This window comes from Neovison vison, chromosome 7 (genome assembly GCF_020171115.1).
Source record: "Neovison vison isolate M4711 chromosome 7, ASM_NN_V1, whole genome shotgun sequence".
In the NCBI taxonomy this organism is placed as follows: Eukaryota; Metazoa; Chordata; class Mammalia; order Carnivora; family Mustelidae; genus Neogale; species Neogale vison.
The window spans coordinates 203,776,213-203,791,081 of record NC_058097.1 but is presented as its reverse complement, the minus strand read 5'-3'; the positions used below and the strand labels follow the sequence as shown (position 1 = coordinate 203,791,081).

Below are 14,869 nucleotides of genomic sequence, written 5' to 3'. Positions count from 1 at the left end.
TGGAGGCGAGAGGCCCCTCAGGCTGTGTGCGCCCCCTTGTTCTGGACCCTGCTTCTGCCCCCACATTTCCAGGGGACGCCTGTAAGCGCTCCTAGTGTGTTCCCACTCCCCTCCCCCCAGACCGCTCCAAAGGCAAAGCTCTTCTGCCCCAACCTGGCTGCAGAGTGCACTCAGGCGCTCAAGGACCACTCTCGGGCGGGGGGGGGGGGGCAAAGACCTTGGCTGAGGTGCAGATCTGAGGGTCAGAGGGCCTTGTGGGGCGGGGGGCGGGCAGATGTGGAAGCCGCTGGCAGAGCCGGGCAGGGTGTCCCAGTCCCCTGGAGCTGCGTGCCCTGACCCCTAAAGGGAGCCCCCAGTGTCCCTTGGGCCCCTGACTTGCGCCTCCGTCCTCCCTAGCCCACCCGCTCAGCCTCTCCTCCAGTCCGTGCCCCCCAGAGCCCCCTGTCTGAGAGCCAGCACACACTTGGGAAGGGAGTCCGTCAGCTTTATTCACAGACCCCAGGACATGGGGGAAGCCAGGACAGAGACGTTTGGCGGGGGGGCCTCCACCCCCAGGCGTGGGGGCCGGCCACTGCCCCACGGGCTGCGCAGGCCAAGGGTCGCTGCCTCTGGAACCTTCTCTGGCTGTTTCACTTCCAGCGTCCGCCGACTTTGCCCTTGGCCGGGGCCCCGGCCTTCTTGCTGCTGCAAATGGAAGCAAGTGGATCGTCAGCGGCTGCGTGTCTAGGCCCCCAGCCCAGCCCCTCCTTGGCCCCCTGCACACCCCCAGTCCTGACAGCTCAGCCCACTCAGGCCACTATCGGGGCAAAGTGTCCAGTCTGGCTTCGAAGTCACAGGCACACACTCCAAGCTCCAGTCACTCACCTGTACCTGGCCCGGCTGGGCCGGGGTGCCTTGTGCTGGGACAGTTAGTGTGGTTAGGGGAGGGACCAGAGAGCAGAGGACACCCTCCAACCCCTGCCAGGAGCTTGGGCTCCAGGGGCCCCACCTCGGGTAGACCCCAGGCCTACCAGGGAATCTGACTCTACAGGTGGCTCTCATCGCCCCAGGGACTGTGGCCTGGAGAAAGCAGCCCAGGTCACAGCCTCCTGGGGCAGGCGAGGCTCTGGACAGTCAGCGGCCCAGGGCCCTGACTCCTGGCCACCAGGCAGGGCCTGGCAGACTCGGGGCCTGGAGGCCTCTGCCCCAGCCCTTCAGCCCCGTGTTAGAGCTGGACCATGGAGCAGGGAGAAGGTCAGCACCCTGCCAGGTGCCCGTCCTTAGGAGCCTGGCCCTGTCTGTCTGAGGCCCTCTGCACACCAGGGAGCCAGGAGGCACCTGGGTGCCTGGTCAGGGTCCCTCGGGTGGGGAATAGGGTGTGTGGGCTCCAGAACCGACCTATGGAATGACTTCTGTCTGGTGGAGGCCATGCAGTTCCCAAGTCTGGCTTTGGGAGAAGCCCTGGCACCCGTGGCCGTGCCCGTGGCCCGAGTCCTGCAGGGGTCAGCCTGAGAACACTTCCACGCATGCACACACACATGCACACGCACGCATACATGCTGGCACACACGTGCAAACTCCGGAAGGGCTCTCACAGAGCCCATGTCCACTGCACACAACAGAGCCCAGGGGGGAGGGGGTCCCCTTCACCTGTTCCCTGGGCTGGAGAAGTCCAGCTCCGGGAGCAGGAAGTGAGCAGGGGCAGGGGAGGAGGGAGGGGAAACCCCAGTCCAAGCAGTCCTGGGGACATTGCCCTGTGTGGGCTGGAACCGGCCCTGTGACCGGGCTGGGAGGCAGCATCCCTGAGTGGGTGAGGCGGGGAGCTCAGGCCCTTGGGGACAAGCAAGGTGCGGGCCTCTCTAGGCCCCTCCCAGCTGCTGTGCTGTCACGGAGCCCGCAGACCCCGGGGTGACCTTACGGACAGAGGGTTCACATCCCGAGGAGCCAGAGGCTCCCCCAGGGCTGCAGAGAGACCGGTGACAGAGCCTGGCCTTCTGACGGCCCAGACCAGCTCACCGCTGAGGCGGCACCGTGAGGGGACATCTGGGAACCCCGTCTGGCTTTGCCAGGCCATGGGGGAGCTGGCCCGGGGTTGCCCACGTCCCCACGGTCGGCCTCCTCCTAGGCTCTGGGGGTGAGGAGGGGGCAGATGGAGGCTGCCGGTGCAGGGGCGTGGGGCCCGGACCCGCGGCCTCCCTCAGCCGCTGGTTAGTCTTGTTACTGCTCTGCGGAGGGCCGGCTGCCCCCGGGACTGGCCGAGATCGCCGGGCCCAGGGGCAGCAGCGGCGGCCAGCCCCACGGGGCCACGTGCCCAGCGCAGAAACCCGAGGGCTACTCACTGCTTCTGGGCCTGATCGATGCGGCTCCTGAGGTTGATGATCTGCGGACAACACGGCGACTTACCTGGCGGGTCGGGGCAGGGCCAGGCCAGCTGTGGCCCGCGTGCCCTCCTTCAGCGGAGCCCGGCCGCCCGCCAGGGCTGCTCGCTCCTTTACTGGGTCCTGGCTCCTCGGCCCTGGGGACGCTTGCCTCTGACTTCCTTTGGGTGGCCCGCGCCGGAGCCCTGGGCCAAGACACGCAGCAGCCCTGGAGCCGGCCACTTACCTGCGGCAGGCGGGGTGCAGGCGGGGCTGGCAGGGCCCTGGGGCTGGTGGCTGCGAGCGACCAGCCCCGTGGCCCCCTGGCTCCACGGCCCAACAACTCCCTCCTCCCCACGGCCTTGCGGAGAGGCTCAGGGGAAGGGAAGGCCCTTCCCCACCTGCCAGCGAGGGCCGCAGGTGCGGGGGAGGAGGTGGGGGCAGGAGGCCGGCCCCCGTAGTCTCCGTGCCCGCCGCCACCATCCGCAACGAACCGGCTTTGCCATGCGGGAGGCTCACTGCGCAGTGCACACCACGAGCCAGGTCCGAGGCGGGCTCTGGCTACTTACAACTTGGCCAGCATCTCCACTCTGGCCCGCATGTTCATGATCTAGAAAGACCGAGATTGTTAACGGGCTGGGCGGCGGGCTGAGGCTCCGGGGCCTTGCTGTGTGCTGGGCTGACCTGGGCCTGGGTCCTCGTGGCCCTTCCGGCCCCCCCGGGGACCCCCCATGGGTCGCGCACACGTGTGTCAGGAGGCAGCGTGTCCCTGACTCCACCCTGTGGACCCTCCTCTGCCAGCCAGCCCTCCCAGGGGACCGCGGGGAGAGGGCAGTCCGGGGCTGGCACGACCATCCTCCCCCGGTAGAGGTGAGCAAACCACAGGAGAAGACCCACTGCCCTCGGGCACGGCTCCTGAGAAGGGGCCAGGAGTCTCCAGTCACTGTGCACCCTCTGTCTTGGTGGCCTGTAGGGGTGGCCACAGGAGACGTCCCTCGGGTGTGAACAGTCTTTCCGCAGAGACCTGGGAGGGCCCTGAGGGGCAGGGGCAGGGGCAGGGGCTGTGCCTGTGATGCTGTGTTCACACGGAGCAGGTTGGTTCCCAGGACATCTCCTGCTCCCCAGGCCCCGCAGGGCCTCTGAGGGGACGCTATCGGAACAGGACTGCCGTTCTGAGCTGTGTGCCCCTCCCAGGAAACTCTAGGCAGCCACCCCTGAGATGATCCAGCCCCAGACCCTTTTCCAAGCTGCCGGACAGGGGCCCGAGGAGGTGACTGCTCATGGACCGAGGCTGGGTCCCCCAGGGGCTCTGAGGAAGCCGATGTCTCCGCGGGCACAGCTGGGACCTTACTTTACAGAGAAGCTGCATCCAAGAAACCTACTGGCACAGCCGGGGGTGCTTTCTGCAAGCCCCCGGCCATTCAGAAACTGGACCTCGAGGCCACAAGGCCTCTGCTCTCTCCTGCGGCCCTCAGAGCAGGGCCAGCTGCTCGGGGGCACGGAGGCGGGCTCAGAGGGCGCCCCCGCCACGGTGCCTGGCTTCTCAGGTCTAGGCGGTGGGGACGTGTGGGGGCGGCGGCCCCGGCGGGGGCCGAGCTGTGAGGTGTCCGCACTCACGTCATACTTCTGGCGCTTCAGCTTCTCCCCAAACTCGAACTTTTCGGTCTCCAGTTGGTAGAGGGTGTCCCAGAGCTCCTTGGCCTTGTCCCTGGGAGGGGGCGAAGGTGCATCTGGGCCAGGCAGGCAGGGGAAGCAGGGCCCAGGCCCTCTGGCCGGCTGCCGCGGAGAACCAGGGCGGCCTCCGGGGCCCCCCACCCCCGCCCCGCCCCAGGGCCGGGTCTACCTCAGCTTGTCCTCGCTGAGGTGGTCGATGTTGAGCGGCTTGCGCCTCTCAGCCAGCACCTTCTTCTTCATCTCCCGCGCCGTCTGCTTCTTGCCTCTCTTCTGGTCGGCCTGCGGGGCACGGCAGAGGGGCCGGCCTCAGGGGGGGCCCCCGCACACGGCTGGGCGGTGGGTGCGGCGGGGCCGGGGCTCACCTTGGCCAGGTAGCTGCTGTAGTTGGCGCCCATGGAGGACAGGGCCTTCTTCTTCTTCAGGTCGTCCTCCGCCCTCCGCTTGGCGTCCTCCTCCTCCCTGCGCGCTTTCTCCTCCTGCAGGGACCCCGGCCCGTGGGCCTCAGTGCCGGGCGGGGCCTCTCTGGCCCCCCCACTCCCCCCCCCCCCGCCGCGGGGCAGGCTTCGAGGACCCACCCTGGGACCGGCACCGTCCGCAGGTTCTGCAGGACGTGGGGATGGGGAACTTAGCTGGGCCCCCCCGGTCCCCGGCCGGTGCCAGGGGGACGCTCGGGAGGACAGGGAACCTGTCGGGTCAGGGGCGCGGGCTGGGCCTCACCGCCAGCCGGTTCTGGCGCTCCCGCTCCTTCTCGGCACGGATCCTCTGCTGCTCCGCTCGCTCTGCGCGGCGCTTCTCCTACGGCCAGAGGAGCAGGTGGGCCCGGCTCTGCCTGCCCTGGTGTCCGGGCGGCCCCGCCTCCACCTGCCGTGCCCCTGCACCCCGCCCCCCGCCCCCCGCCACCCCAGGACTTACAATTCTCTCCTTGAGGGCGATCAGCTCTTCCTCCTCCCTCTTCCGCGCCTCGAAGTGGCTGTCGATGAGAGCCTGCAGCTCCATGAGGTCCTTGTTCTGACGCTTCTTCTGGATGTCCTGTGGGGGGAAGGGGTCCCTTCTCTCACACCTCACCCTGCCTGGGCCACCGTGCGGCAGGCGGTCCCTTCCTGGGCCCTGCGGGGACGCCCTCCCTCCTCTGGCCACCATGAAAGCTGAGGGTGACGAGGGACCTTTGGCCCTCGCCACATCCCCACGGCCACGGCGCTCTGGGGGGCCAGAGGCTGCCAGATCCCTTAGCTCCAGGGTAGGAATGGTACCCTCCCCACGGGTGAGTCCAGGCCCTGCAGAGCTCTGAGGTCATCAGCACCCCTGGAAAGACGGGCCCTGACTTGGCTCTGTTGTCATCCCCAGAGATGCTCTGCATGGGCCAGACAGAAGGTGGATGAGGTGGATGAGCTAGTTTGTTGGGTGATGGATGGGTGGATGGATGGATGGACGGACGGACGGATGGATGGGTGGATGATGGGTGGGTAGGGGGTGGGAGAGGAGGGAAGACACGTCTGACACTGTGGGTGTTTCCTCTGGTCCAGAAATCAATTAAGGCAGAATGGCCTGCCACCAGGAAGGGCTAGCTCTGGCTGCTTGGGAGCAAATGACCTTCACGGGTCTGGAGGCTGAAGGTAGGGCTCGCAGGGTGGAGGCTGTGGGGACGCAGGTCCCATAAACTTACATCAAAGTCCACTTTCTCCCCTTCCGGGATCTTAGGAGCAGTGAGTCTGGAAGAAGAGAGAGGCTCATGCGGAGGGGCAGGTGGAGAGGCTACCAGGGAGCCGGTCGTCCTGCCCTTCTCCTGGGGCCCCCAGTTGAGGACCCACTGCCTGACCTTTATTCTGGTCGGATGTATAACCCACAGGCCGCAGAGTGGCCTGACCCTTGTGAGGACGTTTCGGTCTCTTCACGTCCCTCTGTTTAGCCAGCATCTGACATCGAGAGGGCCGTTTCAGCCCCGGCCTGTGCAGGAAGGGCCCTCTCGCTTTCTTTCTCAAACAAAGAAAGCAGCACAGCCAGGTCAGGCCAGAGGCAGCCTGGTCACTGCAGGCCCCCGAGGGGTGCTGGGCTCTGTGGTCGGGAACGGCTGTCTTGACCCTTCCCGGGTCTCTGACCCCTCTTGAATCTTTCCTTCTGGGGACCCGAAGGAGTGGGGCTGGGCAGAAGGCAGTCTGGGGAAGAGATGAGACCCTGGGACCCGGCCGTAACCGGCTATCAGCCCCGGGCTCGGCCCCCGTACATTCCAGATGGAGCAAAGAGTTAAAACAACAACACGGTTCTTCAAAACAAGCCACAGAAGGACGTGGAACTGAATATGGACCCAAATGCTGGAACAGGAGAGGCTTTCCTAAGCTCAGAAGCCCCAGAAGGTCCCGCTAGGGGAAAGATAGCCAGACGACTCCACGCAAATGAAAAACTTATGTATGTGAAAAAAAAAAAAAAAGCAAAAATTGAGAGAGGAAAAAAAAACCCCAACCCAGACTAGAAAAATATTTTCAGCAAGCACAGAGAAGACTTATATCCTTGTGCAGGCCGATGGCTGAAAACACGTGGAGACGTCTGTGCAGCGAGATAAATGGCAGGAGGCGCGCGCCAAGTCTCGGGAAGAAAGGCGGCCCGGGAGCGGGCGCGGGAGGCGCTCCCGCAGCCCTCGGAGGCGCGCGGACCGAGAGGCCCCCCTCATCCATCAGTGTCCCCGGCCGGGCGGCGGCGCGGGGCGCAGACCCGCTCACGTCCGTGGCGGAGCCCGCCCTGGCACGGCCCCTGGAGAGCAATTTGGCAGCGAGGGCCAGGAGCCTGAAGAACGCGCGCACTCTTTGACCCAGTAATTCCAGTTCTGGGAACGCGGCCTAGGGAAATAACCCGAAAGACGGAAAATGCTTTCCACCCGGCGTTATTTATGATAGTAAAATATTGGGGGAAGCTTTAATGTCCTGCAGAAGACGGACGGTTAGAAAAATTATGGTTTGTCCAATTCATGGAATATTATGTGGCCATTCAAAATATTTAAGAAGACTATGTAAAAACACGGAAAAATACTTATGAATAGTGCTAAATTTTAAAAAAGCAGAATGGAAGGTTGTGTAGACAGTGCGATGTTTGAAAAACAGCTCAGAGTTTAAATCTTTTTTTCCGAGCCCGACGCACGGAAAGAGCGCGTCAAATTCCTCCCCGGGCCTTCCCGCAGTCTGGCTGGCGGGCTGGGAGAGTTATAGACGATTTTTTTTTTCTTCATTGGACTTTTACGTATTTTCCAAATTTTCTTTAATGAGGTGTTTTATTTTCATAATGAAAACACAAACATTTTTTTAAAACTAAAAAATATCTGGGACCCAGCAGCGTTATTCAACATTGCTGAAAAATAAAGTGCAGGGGACGGGAGCGTGCTGGCCGAACCCTGGGCTTGCCACGGGGCCCACGGACCCCCGAGGGCACCCCAGGTCTGGCCAGGCTGTGCAGAGCGCAGGCGGGACACTCTGCGGGGTGAGGGCGTGAATCACACACCGTGTGCCCCCCAAGTGCTCGCCCAGCACGAGACGTCAGAGTTGACGGGTTAAAAAACAAAATCCCTGAAATCTTTGCAAGTGGGTAAAATGAGGGAAAGGCCCCCCGCCCCAGATGAGGAGGACGGCGCCCGGAGGCCCCGGGGCGGTGAAAGATGGCAGGTCTGCCGTGGTTCTGCTCTGAAGGGGCCACGGGAGCGAGACCCTCCCTCCTGCTGCCTCTCATGGCTGCCTCTCAGCTAGGACTTGGGGGCACCCTGTGGCAGGCTGGCAGCCGCAGGGGGCAAGGGAACCCCGTTCTCTCTACCCCGTCTCCCCCAGCTCCATGCCCTCCCCCGTCCTCCCTGGGCCCCCGCCTCCTCCTGCAGGGAGTCCTCCTTGCCTGCCGGGCCCACAGAGTTCATCTTTGCTCCTTGCTGGGGAAGAACTGCCCCAGTGAACTCTGCTCCCCACCTGTGGGGGAAGGCACTAGCCGTCCCAAATAATCCCACTTTCATCAGGGCCCTTCGTGAGATGCCTAGAGCTTTAAACACCAAATCAAGGAGCACAGGCATGGCCACCTTCCCTCAGGGGTTCGGGGTGCATTCTCCATGGTACCCAAATGCGCTGTCTTCCGTGGGACCCCAGGGTCCCAGGTGACCTTGGTCCTGACCTCCAGGCCTCCCACACTGCCCATCCCCCACACCTGGCATCTGGCCCTGCCTGGGCCCTCACTTACCTGGGTCTTGGCTTCTCCTCTGGCCACCACAGTGGGCATGGGGAAAGGGAAGAGAAGCGTGGTAAGTGGGGTGGCCCACTCCCACCCATAGACCCCTGGGGGCACCCTCGCCTGGGGGCTGGGCTTCCTGCTTCGTGCCCGCCCACTTCTCCCTCTCCAGCGGAACCTACTGCCCATGCTCCTGTCCTGCCAGCGAAAGAGAAGGTGCCTATGGGGTCCCAGGCGGAGAGCTCAGGGTGTGTGGCCCAGAATGTGGCCCAGGAGGGGAATGCAGGGGAAGGAGGGATTGCCAGCCAGAGGCACGGGGTCCTCAGGGACCAGCAGGGCAGGAGGAAGGGAGGTGGTCTGATGGGAGGTGGCAGACACGGGGACCCAGTGGGAGGGCAGGATGCAGCCCCTTTCCAGGCCCCTGGCCTGTCCAAGCCTGCGGGCCGATCCCCACTGAGCGCCCCGCTTCTGTGTGGGTGCGTGCAAGGCCTGGCCCGTGGAGCTGCATGGAGTGGACCCGTGGCCCGGACCTTCCCCATCCTCCCTCTGCTCCTCCACAGTGGCAGTAGGCATAAGGGCATACACAAGAGAGAAGCCAGCAGGCTCGGGGCACTGGAGGGGGGTTGGGGGGACTGTGGGGACAGCCCCCGGGCCCCTCGTTCCTTGGTGTGCACTGGCCTGGACCCCATCAGCGGTCTGCTGTGTGGGGAGTGGGCAGAGGAGCTGGCTGCTTCGAGAGTTTCCACGGGGGCCTGGCGGAGCCCCCCCGGGAAAGCTGAGACCCTCCCTAACACTGGAGCCGTGGAGCTGGGGGAGTGGTCCCTGCGGCCCAGGCTGGATTGGCCCAAAGGTGAAGGGGCTCTTGACCTCCCCGGAGACGAAGAGCCTTCTCTTCCTGTCCTAGGATGCGCCCTCCCAGCTTGCCCGTGGCCACCTCCTGGGGCCTGCCGTGTGTCTGTGCACCCAGGCCTCCAGGCCTGAGATGAGCCTCTGCCCCCGCCTGGCTGCCCTCACGTGGGGATGCTTTCTCTCGGGGCGTGTCTGGCTGGCCGGGTCACAGCCTGGGGTTGGCACAGCCCGGCAGGGTCTTGCCCTTGCCCCTTGGTCTCTGCTCTGGGCCCTCCGGCTCTCCAAGCCCAAGGAAGCCCAGCCGGGAACACGGGTTGGGTCTCCTGCACTTTCTCCTCTGCCCGCAGCCGTCCAGGCAGGGGATGGGGGGGCTGGCTGTGAGTGCACGGGGTGCGTCCCCTCGTCTCCCGCTGGGCTCGGGTCCCCCTGGGTGCTCGGGAGCCTGCTACATGCCCAAGACAGCACCTTGGCTTCTTACAAGTGGGCTTGATGTCACCCTTTCCCCACACCTTGGGGGGCTGTGGGCGTGAGGGAACCGAGCAAGAAAAGGGGGTGCTTTGGGGGCAGAAACCTCACGGAGGGGCAGAAGGAAGGGCTTGGTGGGGAAGAGGGGTGCCACTGAGGAGCGCTTGCCTTCTCCGGGGCCCGGCTGGAGCCGCCCCGTGTGCAGGGGGCGCGTGAGGGGAGGCCAAGAGCTGGTGGGGGAGGGGCCCGCGCCAGCGCTCCTGCAGCAGTGTCTAGTCGGGGGCAGCCTGGCGTCCCCCCGCGCCCCATCTGCCTGTCTGACTCTCAGCGTCAGGGTGGGCTCTGGGAGCCCCGCTGACCGTGTGCCCCTACAGGCCCGCAGCGTCCTAGACGCCTCTCCCTGCACCGCGAGCGTGCCGCACCCCACGCCAGGGCTGGCACATCCCTTCCTGCGGGCCGCCTCTCCGGGCCCCTGACTCGAACCCGTGTGTCCCCTGCCTCCGCCCTGGCACGGCCCACCCAGGGGCCTCCTCACACCAGGATGAGACCGGCTGTGGCCCAGACGGTGGGTGGGATGCGGGGCCTGCACGTGAGGCCCCCGGCTGTTCCAGTCCTGCCTCGGGCCCAGCCTGACTTTCCGCTTCACCCCGCTTGGCCTCCCCCCTCCCTCCCCACTCCCCCCTCCTGAGGCCCTCTCTGACATGCCATCCGGGGCAGGGTGGAGGCGCCTTCCCTCTGTCTCCTCCTCTGCTCTTCACCCGACCCTGTGTGGTCCAGAAGCCCCTGGGGGACCTCAGCGCTCTCCTCCCCAGGCCGCACCTCCCAGGACTCCTGCTCAGGGCCGCCGCCACCCCCTTCCTGCTGGTGGCCCCGGAAGGGCCTCCCCCCGCACCCCCGAGGGCACCCAGACCCAACCTTTCCCACGGCGTCCCCAGCCCATGGGAAGGTGGCAGGAGTCAGCCAGGGAGCGAGGCAGGGGGAGATGTGTGGGGATGTCTGCAGGGGCGGGACGTACCTTCTTGGACCTCCTCTGCGGGAGCGGCACCGTGGGGCGGGGTGGGGGGGGAGAGAGAATCAGCGGTGAGCCGGGGCAGAGGCTGAGGGCAGGGGCTGTGGGAGCCCGAGCGGAACCACGCTGGACGTCAGTCCCACGGCCCCTCTTGTCCCTGCGTGGCCCAGACCCCTGCTCACCCCCACACGTGTCACTCGTGTGCACGGGCGCCCACACGGGACTGAAGTCACGGCACGTACCTGGTTCGTGGACTTCACAGGGGAGGGAGGGCGGCAGAGCAAGAGGTCAAAGGATGGAGGATCCGAGGTTAGGGGAGCACCGGTCGCCATTCGGGAGGGTCAGTGGCCGAGGACAAGGGATAGGGGGCATGCGGGAAGCCGGTGAGACATGGTCAGTGTTGGCGGGCACTGCCGTCCCCAGATCCTGTCCCCGCCTCGCTGACCTGACGGGGAACCAGGGCTCAAGGGTGGCTCTGTGGGGGACACTGGGGTCTCGCCTGTCCACCCTCAGGAGGTATCGGCAGGGGCTCATGGGCTCTGGCCACAGCCTGATGAGGGGACATGGAAACTGGCCGGGCAGGGCCCACAGCCCAGGGAAGCAGCCCCAGAGGGCGCTGCACTTCCTGCCCCCACTGTCCTTCTGGTCCTAGCCTCAGGGGGCACACAGACATGGGTGCCAGGCTCGGCTGCCCTGCCCACTGACCCGAGCACAGGTGCCCCGACCCACCCATCATCACCCCAGGGCCCGAGGAGGGGCCCACGAGGCTGGATATGAGGGGATGGTTGCAGAGTGTCCCTGCTGGGGGCTGATGGGCTGGACCTCTGTCACCCTGTGCTCACCCACCCTCTGGCCGGGGGCCCTGGCACGTCCAGGGGTCAAACTCGGCCGCGGGCTCTCAGTTCCCCACCCTGAGCTTGGGTTCAGGGCCGGTGAGGCCGGGCCTGTCCAGCAGTCCCGCCACCGACCCGGTGTCCCTGTGCTGGGGGCATGAGCCCCGTCTGCAGCCCAGTCTGAGTCGGGGGGTACCTGGCCCTGGGGGGCCCCCCCACCTTGGTCAAGCGTTGGCCGTGGTTAGTGGGTGATGTTAGGGCCACATGTGGGAGTCCTTTGCTGGCTGGCACCTCGCTGCCTCCCTGCCCTCTCCCCCACCCCGCGTGGGCTCCAGCCAGGCCCTGGGCCCCACATGGGGACCAGAAGTCCTAGGTACCCGTACCTTCCTCATGGACTTCTGCGGTGGAGGAGGCCGGGTGCGCAGGCGGCGGGGGGAGAGAGGAGAGGTTAGGCCAAGAGCACACGGCATGTCCTTAGGGGGCGGGCACACACTGGGGGGGCAGCGCTGAGAGTACTTGTGGGGGCCGGGGCCGGACCCCGCTTACCCGGCTTACCTTCCTCCTGGGCCTCCTCTGACGTGGGAGCAGCGGGAGCGGGAGGGAGAGAGGAAACAAGGACAGTCATTTCGGGGTTCACGCGGGGTGGCGGGGAAGGAGGTCTCCGCCCTGGGAGAAGGGGCAGCTGGCGCCCCGGGGCCGGAGAAGGTGAGCTGCGGAGACCTGGCCCGAGACCCCACCTCTGTCCTGTGACTCCCTCTGGGACCCCAGGGCTCTGGCTCCTTTCTCCCTCCTTGGGGTCTGGGCCCCCCCAGATGGGCCTTGGGACCCCGCCGCCTGCCTGCCCGTCCCAGTTGGCGTGTCTTCGGTGTAGCCCAAGTCCTGCTCTGCGGGGGATGGGGGTGAGGACGGGGCAGGAGACCCACTGTGGTAAGAAGCGCCCGGGGAAGGCCTGGGCGGTCGACATGGTCTCCGTGCGTGCCTGAGCTGACGTGGACACTGAGGGTCTTTGAGGAAAGCGGGGGGGCAGGGGACCCTTCCTGCCCACCACGTGGCCTTCCCTCGGGGAAGGGGCGGCTCCCCAGGACCACGTGGCCCGCTCAGAAATGAGTCTTTCCACCTTTTCAACACAGAAGAAGAAATGCTTTGCTCACGTTGTTAGGGTAGCCGAGTGTTTTCAAAATATTTTCAAAACATAGCACCCAGCGCGACTTACAGCTGAGCCTGCCCGGCGGAGCTGCGTGGACGCTTCGCGGATGCTTCCCCCGATCTGAGCGCATGCCAGGGCTTTCCAGGACCTCCCACCCGGCTAGAGAACCGCCTCTCTGTGCGGTTCCCAGGTGCGGCGGCTCCCCTGCGCCCCACACCTGCCCAGGCACGACTGGGAGCTCCCCCCCCCCACCCCCGAAGACGGGCTGTGCGAGGGAGGGGTCTCCCGGTGAGCCTGGAGGTTAGGGCCCCAAGGCGGGGATGCTGGGCGACCCGGGGACATAGAGATGGAGAGAGACACAGGCGGAGTCCACACAGCCCGGCCCTCCAGGTTAACGCGGGAGAGTTGCGACGCACGCGCCCGCGCTGTCCACACAGTGCTGCCGGGATGCGGATTAGTGGCGAGCGTGCGTCTGTTAGCGGATGCGGCCCTGGGAGACGAGGGGGACGGGCTGCGGGAGTGCAGAGCGCAGTGGGGCTGAGGCTGGGAGCCGGGGCAAGGGGGCGGCCTGGGGTGGGGTGTGGGGCGTGGGGCCGCGGCTTCACCTTCCTCCTCGCACTGCTCTGCAATGGTAGGACACAGGAGCCGTGTTAGCGGGCGGCCCTGGGAACCCGCCGCCCCACTCCCAAACCACTGAGGATGGGGTAAAGGGAGCCTTGGGCCCTGGGATTCCTGCCGGGGCGGGGGCTGGGGGGCCGGATTCCCCTGGGAGAGCGTGGCGGGGGGGGGGGGGCCCAGGCAAAGGCTGCTCCGGACGGGTCTGTAGGGCAGGCTGCGCGTACAGAGAGAAGCACATCTTGGGATGTGTCCCGGGAGGAAGAGGGCCCCGGGTGCGGGAGCAGGAGTGGGGAGCCCCTGTTCGGTGGTGCCCACTGCAGAACACAGCAAAGCTCGGGCGTCCCACCAGGGCTTCCCGCCAGGCGTTCCGGAGGAGAGCCCTGCTGTCAACGGTCAGATGGGCCTGTCTCGTGTGACTTGTCCCCTGGGTGTGCATGTAGGGGAAAATCAGTGGACACTTACCCTCGACCTGTTCACTGTTGGGGGCCGAGGGTTGGGGAGAGGAGAGAGAGAGAGAGAGAGAGAAAATGGGTGAACTGGGCTTTCACTCCGTGTCCCCCAAGAGCCCTGGGTCCTCTGGCCTCTGCACGCAGCCCAGGTCCAGGGGCCCCACGCGAGGCGGGTGGTGACTAGGGCTGGTACTCACACTTCCTCGTCAGACATGGTGGCGGGGTGCTTTCTGCAGGGGAAGGAACGGGACCAGAATCAGAATGGCCTCGGTCTGGAGGTGCTGGAAGGGGTGAGCTCCTAGGACTGGGGGTGTGAGGGACACGCAGGGACAGGGTGGAGGCCAGCACTCTGGCCTTGGCGGGCCTCCTCCGCAGAACCCCCCCCCCCCGCCCTCCTCAGCGAACTCTGATCCCACCCCACCCCCTTCCGGCCCTGGCTCCAGCCTGGAGCTTGGAATCCCAGGGCTGGACGGGATGTTGGAAGGTCGTGGCGTCCACCCCCACCCAGGGCAGACATCCTCTCTACAGCGTTCCCCGAGGGGGTCATCCAGGATGCCCGGTGCTGGTCCAGACTGTTTTGGACAGTGGGGAAGTTGTGCTGGTGGGGCTTGGAGCCCATTTCTTGACAGCCTCTGCCTTTCGCGGAGGTGGTTGAGGGGTTTACTGGGACCCCCCTGTCCCTGTGGACGTGCTGGACCTTCCTGGGTCTTTGGGCCTCACTGGCGCCCTGACAGCCCTCCTGGTGTGTACCCAGAGCTCCCTTCCCCAACTGACGGTTTCTTGCAGGGACCCCATGTTCTCCTACATGGGTGCCCTGGGAGTCCCCCACGGCCCCTGTGCTGTCCTCCCTCCCCAAATCACAAGGTGCACAATCCGTTCTCCTTGTACCTCCCCTCAGCCCCTCCTGGAACAGACTGGGCCCCAAGCTCACGGGGCCTGGGTCTGGGCTGTTTCTCTGTGCAATCCCCAGCCCAGGGTCCTGAGCAAAAGGACAGCGTGGACAGCCCTGTCTGGCCGCCCCTCCCCCTGCCTGCTTTCCCAGGCCCCGTGGATGCTCTTGAATCTGTCAACGTCTGCAGGGAAGCTCCGTGCATGGGCCAGGCCGCATGTGCGCAGGTGCGTCTGGGGTGCTCAGGGACCCCGGTTCCATGAGCTGGCCTGCGCACCCGGCTGGGGCGGCCCGGGGCCTGGGAGCGCTCAGAGCAGCTGGCCCGGGGCTCAAAACGCAGAGTTCACGCCAGCCTAGCGCAGCTCCAGTGGAACGCGACCGTTGGGCCCCAGCCCCCAGGAGCTCCGTA

At 65.9% G+C, this 14,869-nt stretch overlaps 1 protein-coding gene across 1 annotated transcript; it reads right to left on the bottom strand.

The window, feature by feature from the left end:
* Positions 1-602: 602 nt before the first annotated feature.
* On the bottom strand, positions 603-13,929 carry TNNT3 (troponin T3, fast skeletal type). The gene is made up of 16 exons (XM_044261224.1): positions 13,769-13,929; positions 13,585-13,598; positions 13,110-13,127; positions 11,913-11,930; positions 11,741-11,755; positions 10,767-10,778; positions 10,531-10,545; positions 8,214-8,232; positions 5,674-5,719; positions 4,923-5,039; positions 4,728-4,805; positions 4,373-4,486; positions 4,180-4,289; positions 3,954-4,044; positions 2,319-2,359; positions 603-684 (listed from the first exon to the last, which is right to left on the bottom strand). Exons 1-16 carry the CDS (start codon positions 13,783-13,785, stop codon positions 630-632), a joined length of 780 nt encoding a protein of 259 aa, XP_044117159.1. The 5' UTR covers positions 13,786-13,929; the 3' UTR covers positions 603-629.
* Between the last annotated feature and the right edge of the window lie 940 nt (positions 13,930-14,869).